This window comes from Pelodiscus sinensis, chromosome 27, assembly GCF_049634645.1.
Source record: "Pelodiscus sinensis isolate JC-2024 chromosome 27, ASM4963464v1, whole genome shotgun sequence".
NCBI classification, from domain to species: domain Eukaryota; kingdom Metazoa; phylum Chordata; order Testudines; family Trionychidae; genus Pelodiscus; species Pelodiscus sinensis.
Genome location: NC_134737.1, coordinates 3,327,014 through 3,343,142, shown reverse-complemented (window position 1 = coordinate 3,343,142; position 16,129 = coordinate 3,327,014). Strand labels below are relative to the sequence as shown.

The following is a 16,129-nucleotide window of genomic DNA, read 5'->3' as shown; positions in this document are numbered from 1 at the left end:
CCCTAGCACCACCTGCACCGCGGGGCTTGCTGCGGATGGCTGTACTGAGACACCCAAAAGCACTGGAAATCAGGAGGTTCCTGGCTCCAATGAGAGACCTGGGGTGAGGCCCTTTTCTGTGCCTTAGTTTCCCGGCCCACCTATTGAGATTGCAAGGCCATTGGGGGCCATGGCAGTCTCGCGCTGTATGTTCACACAGTGTTTTGCATGACGGGGATCTGAGCCATGGCCTGTCAGTGCTACAAACAACAATCATACCGTGGCCCCACCCGCACAACCCACTGATCGGCCCTCCCATTGCTGCAGTATCTGAACACCTCACCATCTTTAACCTTTTTACTATCACAACACCGTAAAGGAGTAAGGAAGTGCTAGTATCCCCTTTGCACAGAGGAGGCAGGGACAGTCTAAAGGCCAGATTCCCAAAGGTATCTCGCATTGCAATCTGTGGAAGTTGGGCACCTGGAAACCTTTACAAATCTGGCCTCGCGGACATTTCCACAGTCCCCCAAGAACTCTTTGGCAGAGCATGGAATTGAATTCATGTCTCATAAGAATGGCCGTACTGATTCAGACCAAAGGTCCATCCAGCCCAGTGTCCTGTCTGCCCACAGCGGCCGATGCCGGGTGTCCCAGAGGGAGTGAACACAACAGGGAATCATCAAGCAGTCCCTCTCCTGTCACCCATTCCCAGCCTCTGACAGAGGCTAGGGACACCATTCCTACCCATCCTGGCTAATAAGCATTGATGGCCCTAACCTCCATGAATCTATCCAGCTCTTTTTTGAACTCTGTTAAAGTGCCGGTCTTCACAAAATCCTCTGGCAAGGAGTTCCACTGGTTGATTGTGCGCTGCATGAAGAAAAACTGTTTGTTTTTAAACCCTCTATCTATTTATTCCATTTGGTGACCCCTAGTTCTTGTATCAAGTAAATAGCTTTTCCTTATTCACTTTCTCTACACCTGTCATGATTTTATAGACCTCTCTCCTATCCCCCTTAGTCTTGTCTTTTCTAAGCTGAAAAGTCCTGGTCTTTTTAATCTCTCTTCATAGGACAGCCATTCCATACCCCTCATTATTTTTGTTGCCCTTATCTGATCCTTTTCCAGTGCGGAGGTGACCACATCTGTACACAGTATTCAAGCTGGGGGCCTACATGGGGCCCTTGCAGATGGACCATTCTTCCCCCTCCACAGATGTTAAGTGCACAGGTGCTGCATATAACCAAGAGCTCATTCTTGTAATATTCTGCCAACGGAGCCAAGTGGCCAATCCCATGAAGGAGACACCGGGGAAGCAGCAGTGTTTCCCAAAACGCAACGGTTACTTATCTGACCCGAACATAAACTAAGAGCTTCTCATCCACCGAGCAAGGAGTGAAGTGAAATCTACAGATAAGAACAGCGCTGCACTGGCAGCTGGACACACCTACTGAGTAATGTTCACCCAAATCGCCTGTCCCCTGAAAGCTACCACAAAGCACTGTGCCTGGCTCACCGCGTAGGGCTCCTCGTGGGTTCTGGGCTGCACACGCAAACATGGGTTTGCTCTTGTAGGTTTGCTCCTGAGCACTCAACAGCATCCATTGGTTGGAGACAGAACTGGGGTGCTTAGGGAGGGAGAGTGCAGTGCTTCAGGGTAACTCCTCAGCCCTGCGGAGGAGGATACACACGGAGGTTTCTCAGAACAGATGTGGAGTGGGCAGGGGCGGACTGGTCTGGCGGAATACGGGGAATTTCCCGGTGGGCCGTCATATTCACCCGTGACGAGCCACCATTGCCCTGCACTCCGAGAGGTTCTGCGTCCACGCTGTATGCAGTGCATGGAGCCTGACCCGCCACTTATGCTGTGTGCCAGAAAGGGGGTAAGGAGGCAGGGCTTGAGGGGGACACAGGGTGATGTCACGGGAAGGGCCGTTTCCAGGCCTATTCTGATTGCCAGTCCACTCCTGGAGGTGGGTATAATTGCTGGCCTCACCGGAGGGACCTCAGGCACCCTTCGTATTGTGCATCTGTCCCTCAAGCCACATTGGCTTGCTGATGAGGCTCTTGGCCCTGGACGCGGGACTTTCCCCGTCATAAATGGACAGGGTCCAGAGAAGTAATCTCATCAGTAAATTATGCCCAGTGGCAAGGCCGCCCCGTGGCACTAAGCCCAGACCTGCATGTCACAAGATGTACTGTACCATTCTGTACTGTCTAGAAGATCCCAGAGCTAGAGCTAGGCTGACAGTACTATAAGACCTCTCTAATTGATTTTACTGCAGCCTGACACACCGAGTCTTTGGCTGCTGTTCAGCAGCTTCCTTTGAGTTTTTTCCTCTTTAATCAGACAATGAATGGAGGGCCAGCAATAGATGCTGGACGGACACTCCTGGAGAGCAGAGACCTGCCTTTACCCGCACAGCAGGGGGCAGCAGGCAACGCAGCAGGACAGCTTTTCCAGCACTGTCCTTCTGCCTTTCCCCATCTCTGGAGGGACCAGGGGAATTCAGTCCAGATGCCGAACCCCTGGCTCTTCCAGAGAGACAGACACTTAGTGGCAGTGAATTAGCCCCCTAGGATAAAACCAGCTAATTTGGGAAAGCATCATCCAAGCAGCCTGCTGTCTCCTACTCAGCACCCACACGGCAAACGTTTGCCTGATCGAGCCTCTAAAGGGTCTGTCTACACTGCATGGGCGGCCCAGCACTGGGAGCACAAGGCCTCCTGTAGCCCCTGAAAGATGACCAGATTGGACGGGGAGACAGACTGGTGCTAGCCACACTGGAGCATGCCTGCCAGCGTGAGCGGTGGGGAGGGGCTGCTCTTAAGCCCACCCGACCCTTGGGGCCAGAGCGAAGGTGGCTAGCCTGAGTCTCTGAGAGCGGCAGTGTTTACACAGCTAGGCCTGCCCACAGGGGGACAAAGGGGAAGTTGTCCAGGGTCCTGGCGATTCATAGGGGCACTGGAGCTCTGGGCCTTTTAAATCACCGCCAGAGCACAATGCTGCACGCTCTAGGTGGTTGAGCGTGGGGAGGGAGGCACCGTGCTCTAGGCAGCGCTGAGGGTTGGATGCCACAGCCCCACTTCTTCTGAGGCCCCGCCCCTTCCAGGAGCACAAAGCCCCTCCCACACACACACACCTTTCCCGCGGAGGCTGTTGGTGCCCCTGTGCACAGCTGTTTTTAGCACACTAGCCTGAGCCCTGTTAGAGCAACTCCATCTCCACAGGTTGGGAGGCTCACCCCCCGCTGCAAGGCGGACATAACCAAAGTGTGTGAATTAAATGATGCCCAGTCAAGATCTCTGCAAGCCTGAACCAATATCCTCAACTGGCGGATTTCACAAGCTGGGATTTGCTTTCCTTGTGCCTGCACTGCAATAAAACAGTCAGATCTTTGGGGCAGGGTCTCTTTCCTCTCATAGATCTCAATAGTAGCCAGACACAATAGTGCTTAACCGACAAATGGTAATACAACGCAGCCTTCTCCCACTGTCAGCAGGCAGCCTCCGATGTGCCCTACAGCGAAGCATGATGCTTTCCAGCAAGGACACACCTCTTCCGGGGTGCTGTGCAAAATTCCACATTTTAAAGGGACAGGAGACAATAAAGTAGCTTGCCAGATCCTAAAGCAAAGCTGTCCCTTAGGCATAGACTGAACAACTCTGACGAGGAGCAAATTAAAGGTGTTGATGGACCCACAACACTGATTTTCCAAAGTTTAAATCTTTGAGGAGTTGCAGTGATTTCACTAACAGACTTTTAAAGGGTAGGCATGACTGCTTCTCTCTGGAGCCGCTCTGTGGAAGAGGAATTGTTTTTTCTCTTCTCTCATGCTTTATTTTTTCCTGATTCTGTAGTGGGATGGGTCTCTGGAGAAAGATTTCCATTCCCTTTGTAGGATTGGTCTTGGCCGTTTATTTGTATTCAGCATGGGAGGATTTTAAACCCGGTAAGTTATTAAAATGTAACCGAAAAAAAGCAGTTTGAACATTTTATAGAGGATGTGTACAAAGCCTGAAATGAAACATGTCTGGGCATTTGTAACTCGGCAGATAATAGAACATTGTGTTTTGCAGGGCTTTCAAACTACACCAGGCAAGTAACACACAAATATTTTTCTGAGGAAACACATGAAGTGGGAGTTTTATTATTTGGATTTTTTTTTTGGGGGGGGGGAGGATTAACGTTCAATTTCAAATGATTAAGTTTGTAAAAAAAGAGCTAGAAAAAGGCTATTTTACAAATTTTTAATTTATCTATAGATAGATAGATAGATAGATAGATAGATAGATAGATAGATAGATAGATAGATAGATAGATAGATAGATAGATAGATAGATAGAAATTTTACTTATCACCAAAAAAATTGATGTCCTGATTTGAAACGTGATAGTTTTTAAAACAATGTGTCTGTTTTCTGGTTTATACTGATTTATTCACATGAGGAATTACAACAATTTGTCTTACTACAGGTTTTTTGGGAAAAGGCAGAGAGGTTACTTGGTGCAGGATGAGCCTGCGAGCTAGCACGGGTTGGACTGCCTTCTTGAGCACTTTGGTTTCCTGGAGGGCACGGAGGGGGCAGAGGTGGCAGGGGGGGATCTTTCTCTGGTCCCCTGGTAAATTAATATCCCTGTGCCATGTTATCCAGAGATGCTGAGGGGAAAGCGAGTGATCATCACTGGCGCCAGCAGTGGAATTGGAGAGCAGATGGCTTATCACCTGGCACAGATGGGAGCCCACATTCTGGTCACAGCCCGGACAGAAGCCAAGCTTCAGAAAGTAAGTAGTGAGCAGACACGTGCCCGTGAAGGCCAGTCTTATGCCCCCCATATAGATACACAAGTGCAGGCACATTGGCCACTGCAGTTACATGAAATGCACGTTGGTGCGCACTCGCACATGCAGGCATGTGAGTGCACCAACACAAGTACATACCCATGCTCATGGTGATGCACACGTGCACTCTCCTTATACATGTGCTAGTATCCATGCTCACACTCAGTCGTGTGCACATCATCATATGAGCACTAAGACACAAGCAGGCCCTTTCACCACATTGCAGTAATACCCACACGCCTCCAGTCTCCCTGCAGGCACAGAATTCCACTGAAAAGCAGACTGTAGTGAGACATAGCAGACAAATACGTTACCCAAAGCAGCTTGGCTATCAGCTACCTCCGCCAGTGGAGGGATTTTTCATGGTATACGCACTTTGAAACCCCAGGAGGTGCCGATCCCATTTTCGGCTCCTTTTGTGCCCAATGCTTCAAGGCAGAGCGAGTGTGTTCAAGTGAGCAACACTTGGCGGGCAGAGTGCAACACGTTCCCTCCACAGAGTGGCGTCTATCCCACAGCAGATGGAATGCACCAAGGTGGTCAACGGGAAATGGGTTTGTACAACATTCTGGTCACATCTTCCAGGTAGTCACCCGGTGCCTGGAGCTGGGCGCAGCCTCCGCGCAGTACGTGAGCGGCAGCATGGAGGAAGAGGCATTTGCCACGCATCTGGTGGAAGAGGCTGAAGGGATGCTGGGTATGTTCTCAGGTCACTGCCTGGAGACCTTTCATAAGTGACAAGATAGAGCAAGACGCGACACCACTTCTTAGCCAGGTTTCTTTGGACCAGTGTTTCTCAACCTTTTTTTTTTTTTTTTAAATAAAGTGCCCCTTTTTTTTAAAAAAAAAAAATTATGACTACCCCCAGTACCTACAGTTTTCAGACACACAACATTTTTTTCTACCATTGCTACCCATTTGTTTAAACAACTTAATAGTAGCTGGGCTGGCAATTAAATTTTTGGGTGTAAAAAGTACAAAAATAATAAAGTGCTGTAAAGTTTAACACAAAAATTCAGTTTTCTCCAAATTTCGGTTGTGTTGGTGTATCTCCCGGAATTCTCTCAAGTACCCCTGAGGGTACTCGTACCACTGGTTGAGAAACACTGCTTTGGACCATATGAAGAAACAAAATACAGTAGAAGGGGTGTGGAAATGGCCTTCATTCTTCTCATGATATCTCTGTGTCTCCGTGAATGTAATGAGAAGAATGAAGGACTACAGGGTGTGCATATGCACATCTGTGCATGAGTGTAATGGGAAGAATGAAGGCATGAAGGATTATATTCCTATTTGTATCTCACATTCGCAAATGGCCCATCCATACACCATTTAGTTACTATATCAAGTTATATGTACAATCATTATTAAAGGCATAAACCGGCCCCTCGTGAATGGGTGACAAACAGGACAGACCCGAGCCAACCACAGCCTAGGCAGCTCTGTGCAAGCATTTGCCACAACTCTGCCAAAGCCAATCTAGCAAAGCGGTTCTGTCATATACGCTGAAGGCTGGGACTTGGTGAATTCACACCAATCCCATTTGTATGGGTAAACAGAATCTTGATTTTGACCCAACACTGCAGAGATGAAAGGCCTCTGCAGGGACCCAAGAGCCTCCATTAATTATAATAATATTTGTATAGTATGATGATGATGATGATTTACTAGCAGATTTATCCAGTGCTGTTTGGGTCCTTAACTCAATTAAGGGTTTTTTTTAATGAAAGGACTATGTACATGATTTTTTGAAATGGTTGTATTTTTCAAAAATAGTGTTATTTTTATGAAGTTAATTTTAGTAATTTTTTTAAAATAGGAATTGCGTGAAGTGTGTTTTTTTCTTCAGACCTATAAACTCTTATCATTCACTGTGTTTCAACAAAAAAGGGCCCTAGTCACTTTTCAGACCTTAAGAATTGATTTAGCTGTGCCTATATGGAGCAGTACTCCAAATTTCTCTCGTCTCTGTATGGTTTTATGAGGAACAATTTCATTCCAGGCACATCCCATTTTCCTAGCACAAACAAGCCCTTACATTGCTTTAATTTATGAGAAGAGGAAGCTGCCTGTCAAATTTGGTGGTCCTAGCTCTTAGCATTTAGGAGGAGTTCTTGATCAAACAGACAAGCTCTCTAAAAAATAGAGTAGTTTATATCTCACTACCACTACTACTACTACTAATAATAATAAACAACTTATTTCATTCCTGGGAATCAGTTCCCGCAGAGGTTCAGAGTGACTGTAGGAAAGGATAAGTAGCTTATACAACCAGTGTGCTCTGAACTTCCTTCAATTCTCTTTCACCCTGAACTAAAGCACCCCTGGCTCTCCCCTTTGCTTCCAGGAGGCCTCGACATGCTGATCCTCAACCACATCGGCAACTCGTACTTCAACTATTTTGATGGGGACGTGGAGCACATGCAGCAGCTTCTGAGGATTAACTTTCTCAGCTACATCGCCATGACAGTCTCAGCGTTGCCCAGGCTGAAAGACAGCAGGGGCAGCATCGTGGTGGTTTCATCCATGGCAGGTGAGCAGTGAATGAGGGCAGAGATTGGGGGCTGGTTTTCAGAAGTGATGAAGCATCCCAGAGTTACCCAAGGGAGTGAAAAAAACTCAGCAATGCATCTTCCTGCCCCGTCCCCATTACTCTTTGATTGGGTTTGGCTCCCCCTAGTGGCTCATGAGTAGCAGTCGTGAACAATATTGGCATTACAATCTGAATGGAACAGACTGGCTCTCTTTTTGTATTGGCTATTTGACTGACTCAATGGCATCATCTTGTCTTTGTGGATCAAGTTCAGTAGTCAGCTGAAGGGGATAGTTTGCTGGCTATGTGAAGTGTTTTGTGCCAGGTGTCCCCCATTATAAATTTGCCATCTGTAGTCAACTGAGCTGCTGAGCTAAGTTGAGGATCCAAGGACCTAAAGGGCCAATGAAACTTAGCTCAACACTGTAGGTGATTTCTCTGGGCCACCTCTGAGCACATCAGTTGAGAGCATTGAAGTTAGGCAACTGTGAAATCACCTATTCGTGAACATTTGGCTGAGCTATTCGGAGGACTTGAAGGCTATGTCTACACTGCACAGTTATTTTGGAATAAGCTCTTCCAGAATAGTTATTCCGAAATAGCTTATTTTGAAATAGCAAGTCTACACTGCAGGAAAGCCTCAAAATTAGTCTGAGGCAGGTTTCCCTAATGCAGATGTGCTATCTCGATTTAAAGCCCAGAAGGAATAACGTAGAATGGCCCTGGTGGGGGGCTATTTTGAAATAGCAGAAGTGGAGCATCTACACACGCCTTATTTCAAAATAGCTATTTCAGAATTGGCCTTATTCTTCATAGAATGAGGTTCACAGAAGTTGGAATAAGCCGCCCGTTATTTCATAATTATTTCAAAATAATGGAATTGCTGTGTAGACACTCGCATAGTTATTTTGGAATAACAGCCATTATTCTGAAATAACTCTCTTATGTCTACACATCAAGGTTAAAGCCAATAAAGTTTGAATGTTCAGATCCCTCCCAACCTGCATCTTTGAGGCATGACACTTGACTGGCGTTCAAAGCGTTTGGAAAGAATGTTACATCTGGTGCAGAATCAAAGCTTTACTCATCTCTGTTGCAGACCTTAACTGTGTCAACATTGCTGCTCTGTGTCTAGGTAAAATTGGGTTTCCATTTACCGCTCCCTACTCTGCCACAAAGTTTGCCCTGGATGGGTTTTTCAGCTTCTTGCGGCAAGAATTAATCCTTCAGAGCATTGACGTTTCCATCACACTCTGTATCCTCGGCTTCGTTGATACAGGTAGGAGCCGGATGGTGTGGCCCCTGCTGATTAGGAACGAGTCACCCTTCAAGTTCAAATATTTTATCCCAACTTTCAAGTTGGTTCACAACTCTCCCCTCCCTTTTTTTCTCCTCTCGTCTCTTCTCCACCAATGCTACTTGTCAACTCCTCACAAATATTCTTGTCTTCTTGTATGCCACCCCGAATACAAGGAATGTCCTCTCTGGATGGACACTACTTCTGCTCTCCCCCAAATCCCAGCCTCGCTCTGGTCTACACTGAAATCTTACACCAGCGTAACCATCTCAAGCAATGAAAAAAATCCACCCCCTGACTGGCATAATTATGTTGACAAACAAGTAGTGTAGATGCAGCTATGTCCACAGAGGAGTGCTTCCCCAGATATAGTTAATGTCGTAGGCCATGGTTCTCAAATTTTGTTTCACTTGTGGACCGCTGGAAAATTGCTGGACCACTCAATGATCCTTCACAATACTCTTTGTACCGTTAGCTAATGACTGTGAAGCACAGTGGATAAGAGTGCTATATAATACAATTTTATTAATAATGAACTTTTTTTGTTCCACAAATAAAAGCACATAACTGGTATTAATATCAGTTGGGGTCTCCCCTGCTTCCCACCACAGTAGCCACAGAGCAGCTGAAGGCTTGGAGCTAGGGAAAGTGAACCCCTTTCTCTGGCTACCACAGCCTTGCCCATCACAAATTCCTCCCACCCCCTCTTCTCAACCCACTACCCCCTCCCATCTACTCCCCATTCCCAGCCAAGACCACACATGTACATGTGCAGTTCCTCCAGCACCAAGCACCTAATTAGTGAAGCCACGCCTGCGCACCATTAATTAGGTGGCCCTTCGTTCCCTTGTGTGTGGCCACCCAGGCACGCACCTCAGAGGGAGCTATCTGCAGACCACCTGGATCGAGCTTGCTGACCGCTGAAGGTCCATGGACCATAGTTTGAGAACCTCTATCGTAAGGGGAGGTGCAAAACTCACTCTGTCATTCTAAACTATGTCTCCACTAGGGGGTGATGTCAGCACATCTCCTGTGACTTAACTAGAATAGTAACGTCTCTGTAATGCAGACATACCCTCAGCCCCGTTTCTGACTAGCCACTTCAAAGAAATCAGTGAAGGAATAATGGCTAGGCCCAGGGCCATCCTGACCTATATGCAGAATATGCAGCTGTGTAGGGCCTCCAAAAATTTGGGCCACCACTGGGTCTTACTATCCACACATTTGCCTCTTCCTATCCCTGTCCTGAGGCTCGGCTTCCTTCCGAGAGGCTCTAGTTAACTTACAAGTGACACAGCCTGCCAGAGTGATTAGCAGCACAGGGAACCGGGAAAGAGCCGTTCGAGTGGCCATGAAGCCATTTAACAGGTATTTGCCAACTCCAGATCTAGACTGTCAGTTTCTGAATTTGCTGTGTCAGTCGACAGGACCTGAGTGTGAAATGTGCTTGAAATCTACTTCATTGGTGTGTTGCTGAAGCGTATAAAGCCACATGGGTATGTCTAGACTACGTGGGTTTTTTTCGAAAAGAGATATGCAAATTTGGCACTAATTTGCATATCTTCTTGCGATCGCTTTTTCAAAAGTGGGTTTTTCGAAAGTGAAAGTAGTCTAGACACAGTTTTTTGGGGGAAAAACCCAATTTTTTTGAAAAACCCGCTCTTCCTTAAAAAAAAGGAGGTTTACGCGGTTTTTCAAAAAAGGGGGGGGGGGGCGTTCAGAAAAAAAGACGCCCAGACTACTTTCACTTTTGAAAACCCCACTGTTGAAAAAGCGATTGGAAAAAGATATGCAAATTCAGTGCTAATTTGCATATCTCCTTTTGGAAAAAAAAGTCATCTAGATGTACTCATCACTAAAAATCCCCATCCTTTCTTGCGCCCCAGGCTGCCGTCGGGCACAGGGCACCAGTTTAGTAGCACTGCGTAGGGTCCCATCAGTCCTCAGGATGGTCCTGGCTAGTCCAGCATCAGATGGACTAAACCAGCTTAGGCCCCATAACGCTAATGGAATGGCGCCAATTTACCCCAGCGGAGGCTGTTGCTGTATATTTAGGGGCAGATGTAATTACAACATGAATGTAAAACAAGTGAAAGCAGACACACGAGAAGGGCTTAGAAAGAGGGAAGAGCAAAATTTACCACATTTTGCCAAAAGCTCTTCTTCTGGTGAAATGTCAACCTGGATTTTGTTTTGCCTGGTTTGTACAGGGTGCCGGGTGCCGGGTGTCTACCAAAATCACTGGCATTGCAGTGACTCCCTCTCCCTATCTCTTACGTTGCTCATCTGCTTAAATCCTAAACTCTTCGGGGCAGGGACTGTAATACCTCTGCATCTGTGCAGGATTTGGAACAGGTGGAGCTCTTCTCTGGTCTTGACTGGGACCTCTCGAGCTGCCCCGATGCAGATCACACACAACAAGGGAAGGTTTTATGTGCTTTTCTCCAAGGCTCAGTAAGCCGCGCAGGGCTTAATTAGGGATGCAAAGTTCTTTTAAATTAGTTAACCAGTAAAACATTAAGTTTCACTGGTTAACTGATTAATCTGAGGCATGGGGGCGTTCTAGCCCACTACACTCGGGCTGGAACAACCCTCTGCCTGCAGCAAGTTGCGGTCAGAGGGCTGTTCCCACTTAGCAGTTAACTATTACCCAGTAAGCATCACCTGTTAAAGGTGATGTTTACTGGGTAACTGGTTACCTGTTCATATCCCACGGCTCAATTGATGGTACTTGGCTTAAAAACAATTAAAATAAGCAAATCCAAGGTGGGGTTATCTGGCCCTGGAGGTGCGGAGCTCACTGGCACTGCAACCCTAACCAAGTGTTCTTTCGTTCTCCTGTGCTAGAAAGTGCCGTCACGGCAGTTGCAGATGTGGTACTGGTGACCCCGGCTCTGAAGGAGGAGTGTGCGCTGGAAATCATCAAGGGGGGAGCTCTCCGCCAACGGGAAGTGTACTACAAATACGCCGCCACCAGAATCCCCCTCCTCATCCGGGACTGGGCTCCGGAGTTCCTGGACTATCTGATCAGAAGAAGCTACAATGTGGAGAACCTAAAGAAAAATTAGTCTCAGTTCCCCAGAGTCCTTCCGTTCCTACCTGGAGGAGCTAAGGATGCAGGAGCGTAGGTGCAGGGCTTTGGGCTGTAACCTGGGACAAGGGGGTGCCATGTGGGAGGGAGTGGAGTGCCAGGTGCAGGCTCTGGCCGGGACACATTTACCTTAGGCACCTCCCCTTCAGAGGCCCTCTGAAGGCTCCCTGACGGCCAGCCCCTGTATGCCGCTCAAAGCAGCTGGCTGCAGGAGCCATGTGCTCTCTGGGTGCCACATACTGGGGAGCAGAGAGCTTTGCATGCTGCCCTCAGCCCCAGCACAATCTCGCAGCTCCCATTGGTCAGAAACTGGCCCATGGGAGCTGCCTGGGCCATGCTTGTGGCCCAGGCAGCACACGGAGGCCCTTCCTTGGGGTGTGCAATGCACAAGAGCTTTGAGCGGCATCCAGGGACAATGGCATGCAGAGAGCCTGCTTGAGGGTCCCGCTGGGCCATGGGATGGCAGTGGGATAGATGCATTTGTTTGGCAAGCTAGATCTGGCCCGCAGGCTGTATTTTGCCTGCCCCAGCCATATCCCCAGACCCAGTGTTCCCTGTAAGCCATGCACTTGTGTGGCCACTCAGGGGAGATTCCAATGCTGATGATTCGCAGAGTGCCCACAGTTAGGTTCTTTGTTTCTGCTGGTGGTGCACAGTCACACATGCCTCGGTGCACTTAAATATTTATTCTGCACATGGATGGCAAAGTTTAGAGGACACATTGTCCAAACCCTGCTTTTAACTGCAACATAACTTGTGCGGCTCCCAGCTTTGCCTTTGGGGTGGGGAATTTGTTTATAAATAAAGGTAGCAAAAGGGTTGTCATTCAAGTAATTGCAGGATCGTTAGATGATCATGAAAATATTGCCAGGTACTCTACTTAAAAGACAGGAACCAAAGGGTAGGAGTAAATGGTGGTGTGCCAGAGGTCTGTATTGGGACCAGTGCTCTTCAGAAGTGATCTTGAAAAGGGGGTAAACGAAGAGGTGGCAACATTTGCAGCTGATTCAAAATGACTCAAAATAGTTAAGTCCAAAGCTGACTGCAAAGAGTTACAAAGGGATCTCTTAAAACTGGGTGATTGGGCAACACAAGGGCAGGTGGAATTCAATGTTGATAAATGCCAAGTAATGCACAGGGGGAAATATAATCCCAACCATACATGCAAAATGATAGGATCTAAATCAGCTGTTACCATTCAAGAAAGGGATCTTGGACTGATTGTGAATAGTTTCCTGAAAAAAAATCCACTCAATATGCAGTGGGAGTCTAAAAAGCTAACAGAATATTGAGAATCATTAGGAAAGGGATAGATAATAAGAAAGACTCTATACAATGTCATGGCATGCCACATCTTGAATACTGCAAACAGTGCTGGTCACCTGATCTAAAAAAAGAAGGCTACATTAGATTGGGAAAAGGTACACAGAAGAGCAACAGAAATGATTAGGGGTAAGGAACAGCTTCCATATGAGGAGAGATTTAAAAGATTGGGACTTTTCAGCTTGAAGAAGAAATGACTAAAGGGTGGAAGGATATGTTAGATGTCTAGAAAATGATGAATGGAGTGGAAAAATAGAATTAAGGAAATTATATTTACTCCTTCACTAACATAACACAAGAAGCTTCAGAGGGGTAGCCGGGTTAGTCTGTAACAGGAAAAACTTAAACAACAACAAGCAGTCTAGTAGCACTTTAAAGACAAACAAAACATGTAGATAGTAAATGCTCAAGATGCCATCGACATGTTTTGTTAGTCTTTCAAGTGCTACCAGACTATTTGTTGTTTTTAAGTTTCTCGTAACACAAGGTGGTCACCTAATGATATGTATAGGCAGCAAATGTAAAAGAAAATAAATTATTTCTTCATTGTCAACCTGTGGAACTCTTTGCCAGAGGATGGTGGAAAGGCCCAAACTATAACAGAGTACCAATAAGAATGAAATAATTTCAAGGAGGAAAGGTCCATCAATGGCTACTAGCCAGGCAGGGCAGGAATGGTGTCCGTAGCCTCTGTCTGCCAGAAGCTGGGAATGGGTCCCAGGGGTGGGATCAGTTGATGATTCCCTGTTCTGTTCATTTCCTCTGGGGCATTGGCCACTGTTGGAGGACAGGACACTGGGCTAGATGGGCCATTGGTCTGACCCACTATGGCCTTTCTGATGGTCTTACATACAACCCAGTTGTATCTGCCCCCTGCTGTACCCCACTAGAGCTGAGAGAGAGCCAGGAGTCCCGACAGTCTCTTTCTCTCTCTCAGCAGAGTTAGTAACAAAGTAGGAATGAACATTACAACGTTAAGGCTAACCAGTGTCCCGTGAGTGACTTGCCACAAGGTGTCAGAATATGTTAGTGTTAGCACTGAGTGGGTCTAATATTTATTTGATTTTCTTTCTTTTATATAAGAATTAGATACAGTGCTCCTGTCAGCTAATTGCTAAATTATTTGCTGGAAAAAAAACACACCCTAGTTTGTAAGTTCCTCAGAAGCCCCTGGAAAAAGATGTTTGTGGGGGAGGGTGGATAGGGTCCCCCCTCCATTTGCTGCTTGACTTGTATTAAGCATGCTCAGTAACACTGCAGAAGCTGCTGTCCTCAGTCTGTCCCCCCATACCTGCCCACTATCAGTGTGCACCGTTTCCCCGCCTTCCCCCCTACCCCCACCAAAATCTGAAATGGCACCCAGGGGTGCCATATGCCATTCCTGGCCATGACAGGATACAAACGCAGGCACTCCTGCTCCTGCTGCTGGGAGCATGGTGAAGTCATGCTTGTGGAGAAGATTTTTTAATTGGGCACCTTTGCATTTCCTACTCTAACTCTGCCTTAGGCTCACACTGCTCTGCATTTGAACAGAGTAAAAGCCCAGCTGACCTGGCCAGTGAAATGCAATGCTTATGGCCTTTACCCGCACCCCCCTGGCCTCATTGCAGTCTGTATGAGACATTTCTATTTAAAGGAATTAGGCTCGACTGGTTGCACCGTTGATAGTCTATGTATGTGTCAGCTGCCCAGGAAGAGACCCTTGCAGAAGGGAAAGGAGTATACTCTATCCCATACCTCCCTCTCCTGGCAGATAATACCCTTGCAGAAGGGAGAGCTGAAATGCACAGAAGGAGGAAATGCCTTATCAATATTAGGATGGCCCTTTTGATCAAGCACGCTGGGGCAAGATCATTTTCACAGCAGAATTCTGTCTACATTTGTCTTGAAAATCTTTGGTTTGAGTTTCTTCAGCAAACAGGCAGCACTTTGTGTTTTAAATGAAGATGGCAATTCCTTCCTGTTTCTCCAGCTCCTGGAGACCGCGCTGTAACGTGGAAAAACTAGTTTCCTGTCCCAGGAAAAAAGACAATTTCTACTCCAGAAACATAACATGATTACTAGGGATGATAGAGTATAACTGACGAACCGTTTAACCCATAAACTGAGGCTTATCTGTTAACTCAGCCAGTTCTGTGGGGGTGGCTTCACTGTGTCAGGGCAGCAAAGTCTCCTCCCCAGGAGCCAGATGGGCAGGGACTGGAAGCCCTGCTCTCGTGGAGGTTTTGCTGAGGCTCTGCAATGTGTGTAACCCCTAAGATTTTTAGTAGCTACACAGTTCCCATATTTTTAACATCCCTAATGTTTCCTCATGACCGATTTCCTTCCAAAGCCAGGTGGCCTCATTTTCAGAGGGGCTGAGTGTCCGCAGCCAAGTAGGAGCTTGTCCACACTTAAAGGGGAATCACTAAATTGACCACCCATTGCTCTTTCATTAACTCAGGTACTCCTCTGAAACAAGAACCTTAAAGGAACTCAAGAGGAGAGTTTGTCCCATCAACACCTTGTAGTGGAGACTCTCCGGCAACTCAACCTAAGGGACGTCGACTCCAGCTACAGTACTCACGTCGCTGGAGTTTCATAAATTAGGTTGACATTGCCCCATTGCATAGACAAAATACTTAAACTGGATTCAGAGCATCCAGACAGGAGCTTGAACCACTGAGATGACATCACTTTAAAAACTCATTTTAGTTTGGCAGGTGCAATTTTTTTCCAAAGCAGATAAGGCCTGAGTTTTGTTAATGTCTACCAAGACAGAATATGTGCATATCTTCTCATTCACTCCCCTCATCCTCCACCCATTCACTTTCCCATTCTCCCCCTCAACCCACCAGATTTCTATTTCTAGTTCCCTTTTAAAATGTTTATTCTCCAGGTCTCCCCCTTTCTCTTTCTTTTAAAAAGGTTGTTGGCAGTCACTGAACATGTCTTTACTTTCTTGACTCAGCCAATCAGCCAGAAATCTTCCCCTGCGGATCTCGGGATCTCCGCTGCCAAAGGACAAACCAAAAATTTCAACAAAACACCAGCTGAAGATACATTGCAACTGGTTTTCCA

The 16,129-nt window shown here is 46.9% G+C and overlaps 2 protein-coding genes across 5 annotated transcripts in view; one reads left to right on the top strand and one right to left on the bottom strand.

The window, feature by feature from the left end:
* LAMB3 (laminin subunit beta 3) overlaps positions 1 to 16,129 on the bottom strand; it is a 132,997-nt gene that overhangs the window by 79,950 nt on the left and 36,918 nt on the right. The window lies entirely within an intron of this gene.
* On the top strand, positions 3,562 to 16,118 carry LOC102459148 (11-beta-hydroxysteroid dehydrogenase 1-like). 2 transcript variants are annotated; one of them, XR_012897829.1, is made up of 8 exons: positions 3,562 to 3,752; positions 3,844 to 3,935; positions 4,638 to 4,768; positions 5,411 to 5,522; positions 7,173 to 7,358; positions 8,494 to 8,637; positions 11,503 to 11,779; positions 16,020 to 16,118. XR_012897829.1 is itself a non-coding variant. In XM_075910050.1 (6 exons), the coding sequence occupies exons 1-6, from the start codon at positions 3,848 to 3,850 to the stop codon at positions 11,721 to 11,723; spliced, it is 882 nt and encodes a 293-aa protein (XP_075766165.1). In that variant the 5' UTR covers positions 3,563 to 3,847; the 3' UTR covers positions 11,724 to 12,576. The 2 variants fall into 2 exon arrangements, 1 of the variants encoding a protein (XP_075766165.1); XM_075910050.1 differs by lacking the exon at positions 16,020 to 16,118 and having other exon boundaries at positions 3,563 to 3,935; positions 11,503 to 12,576.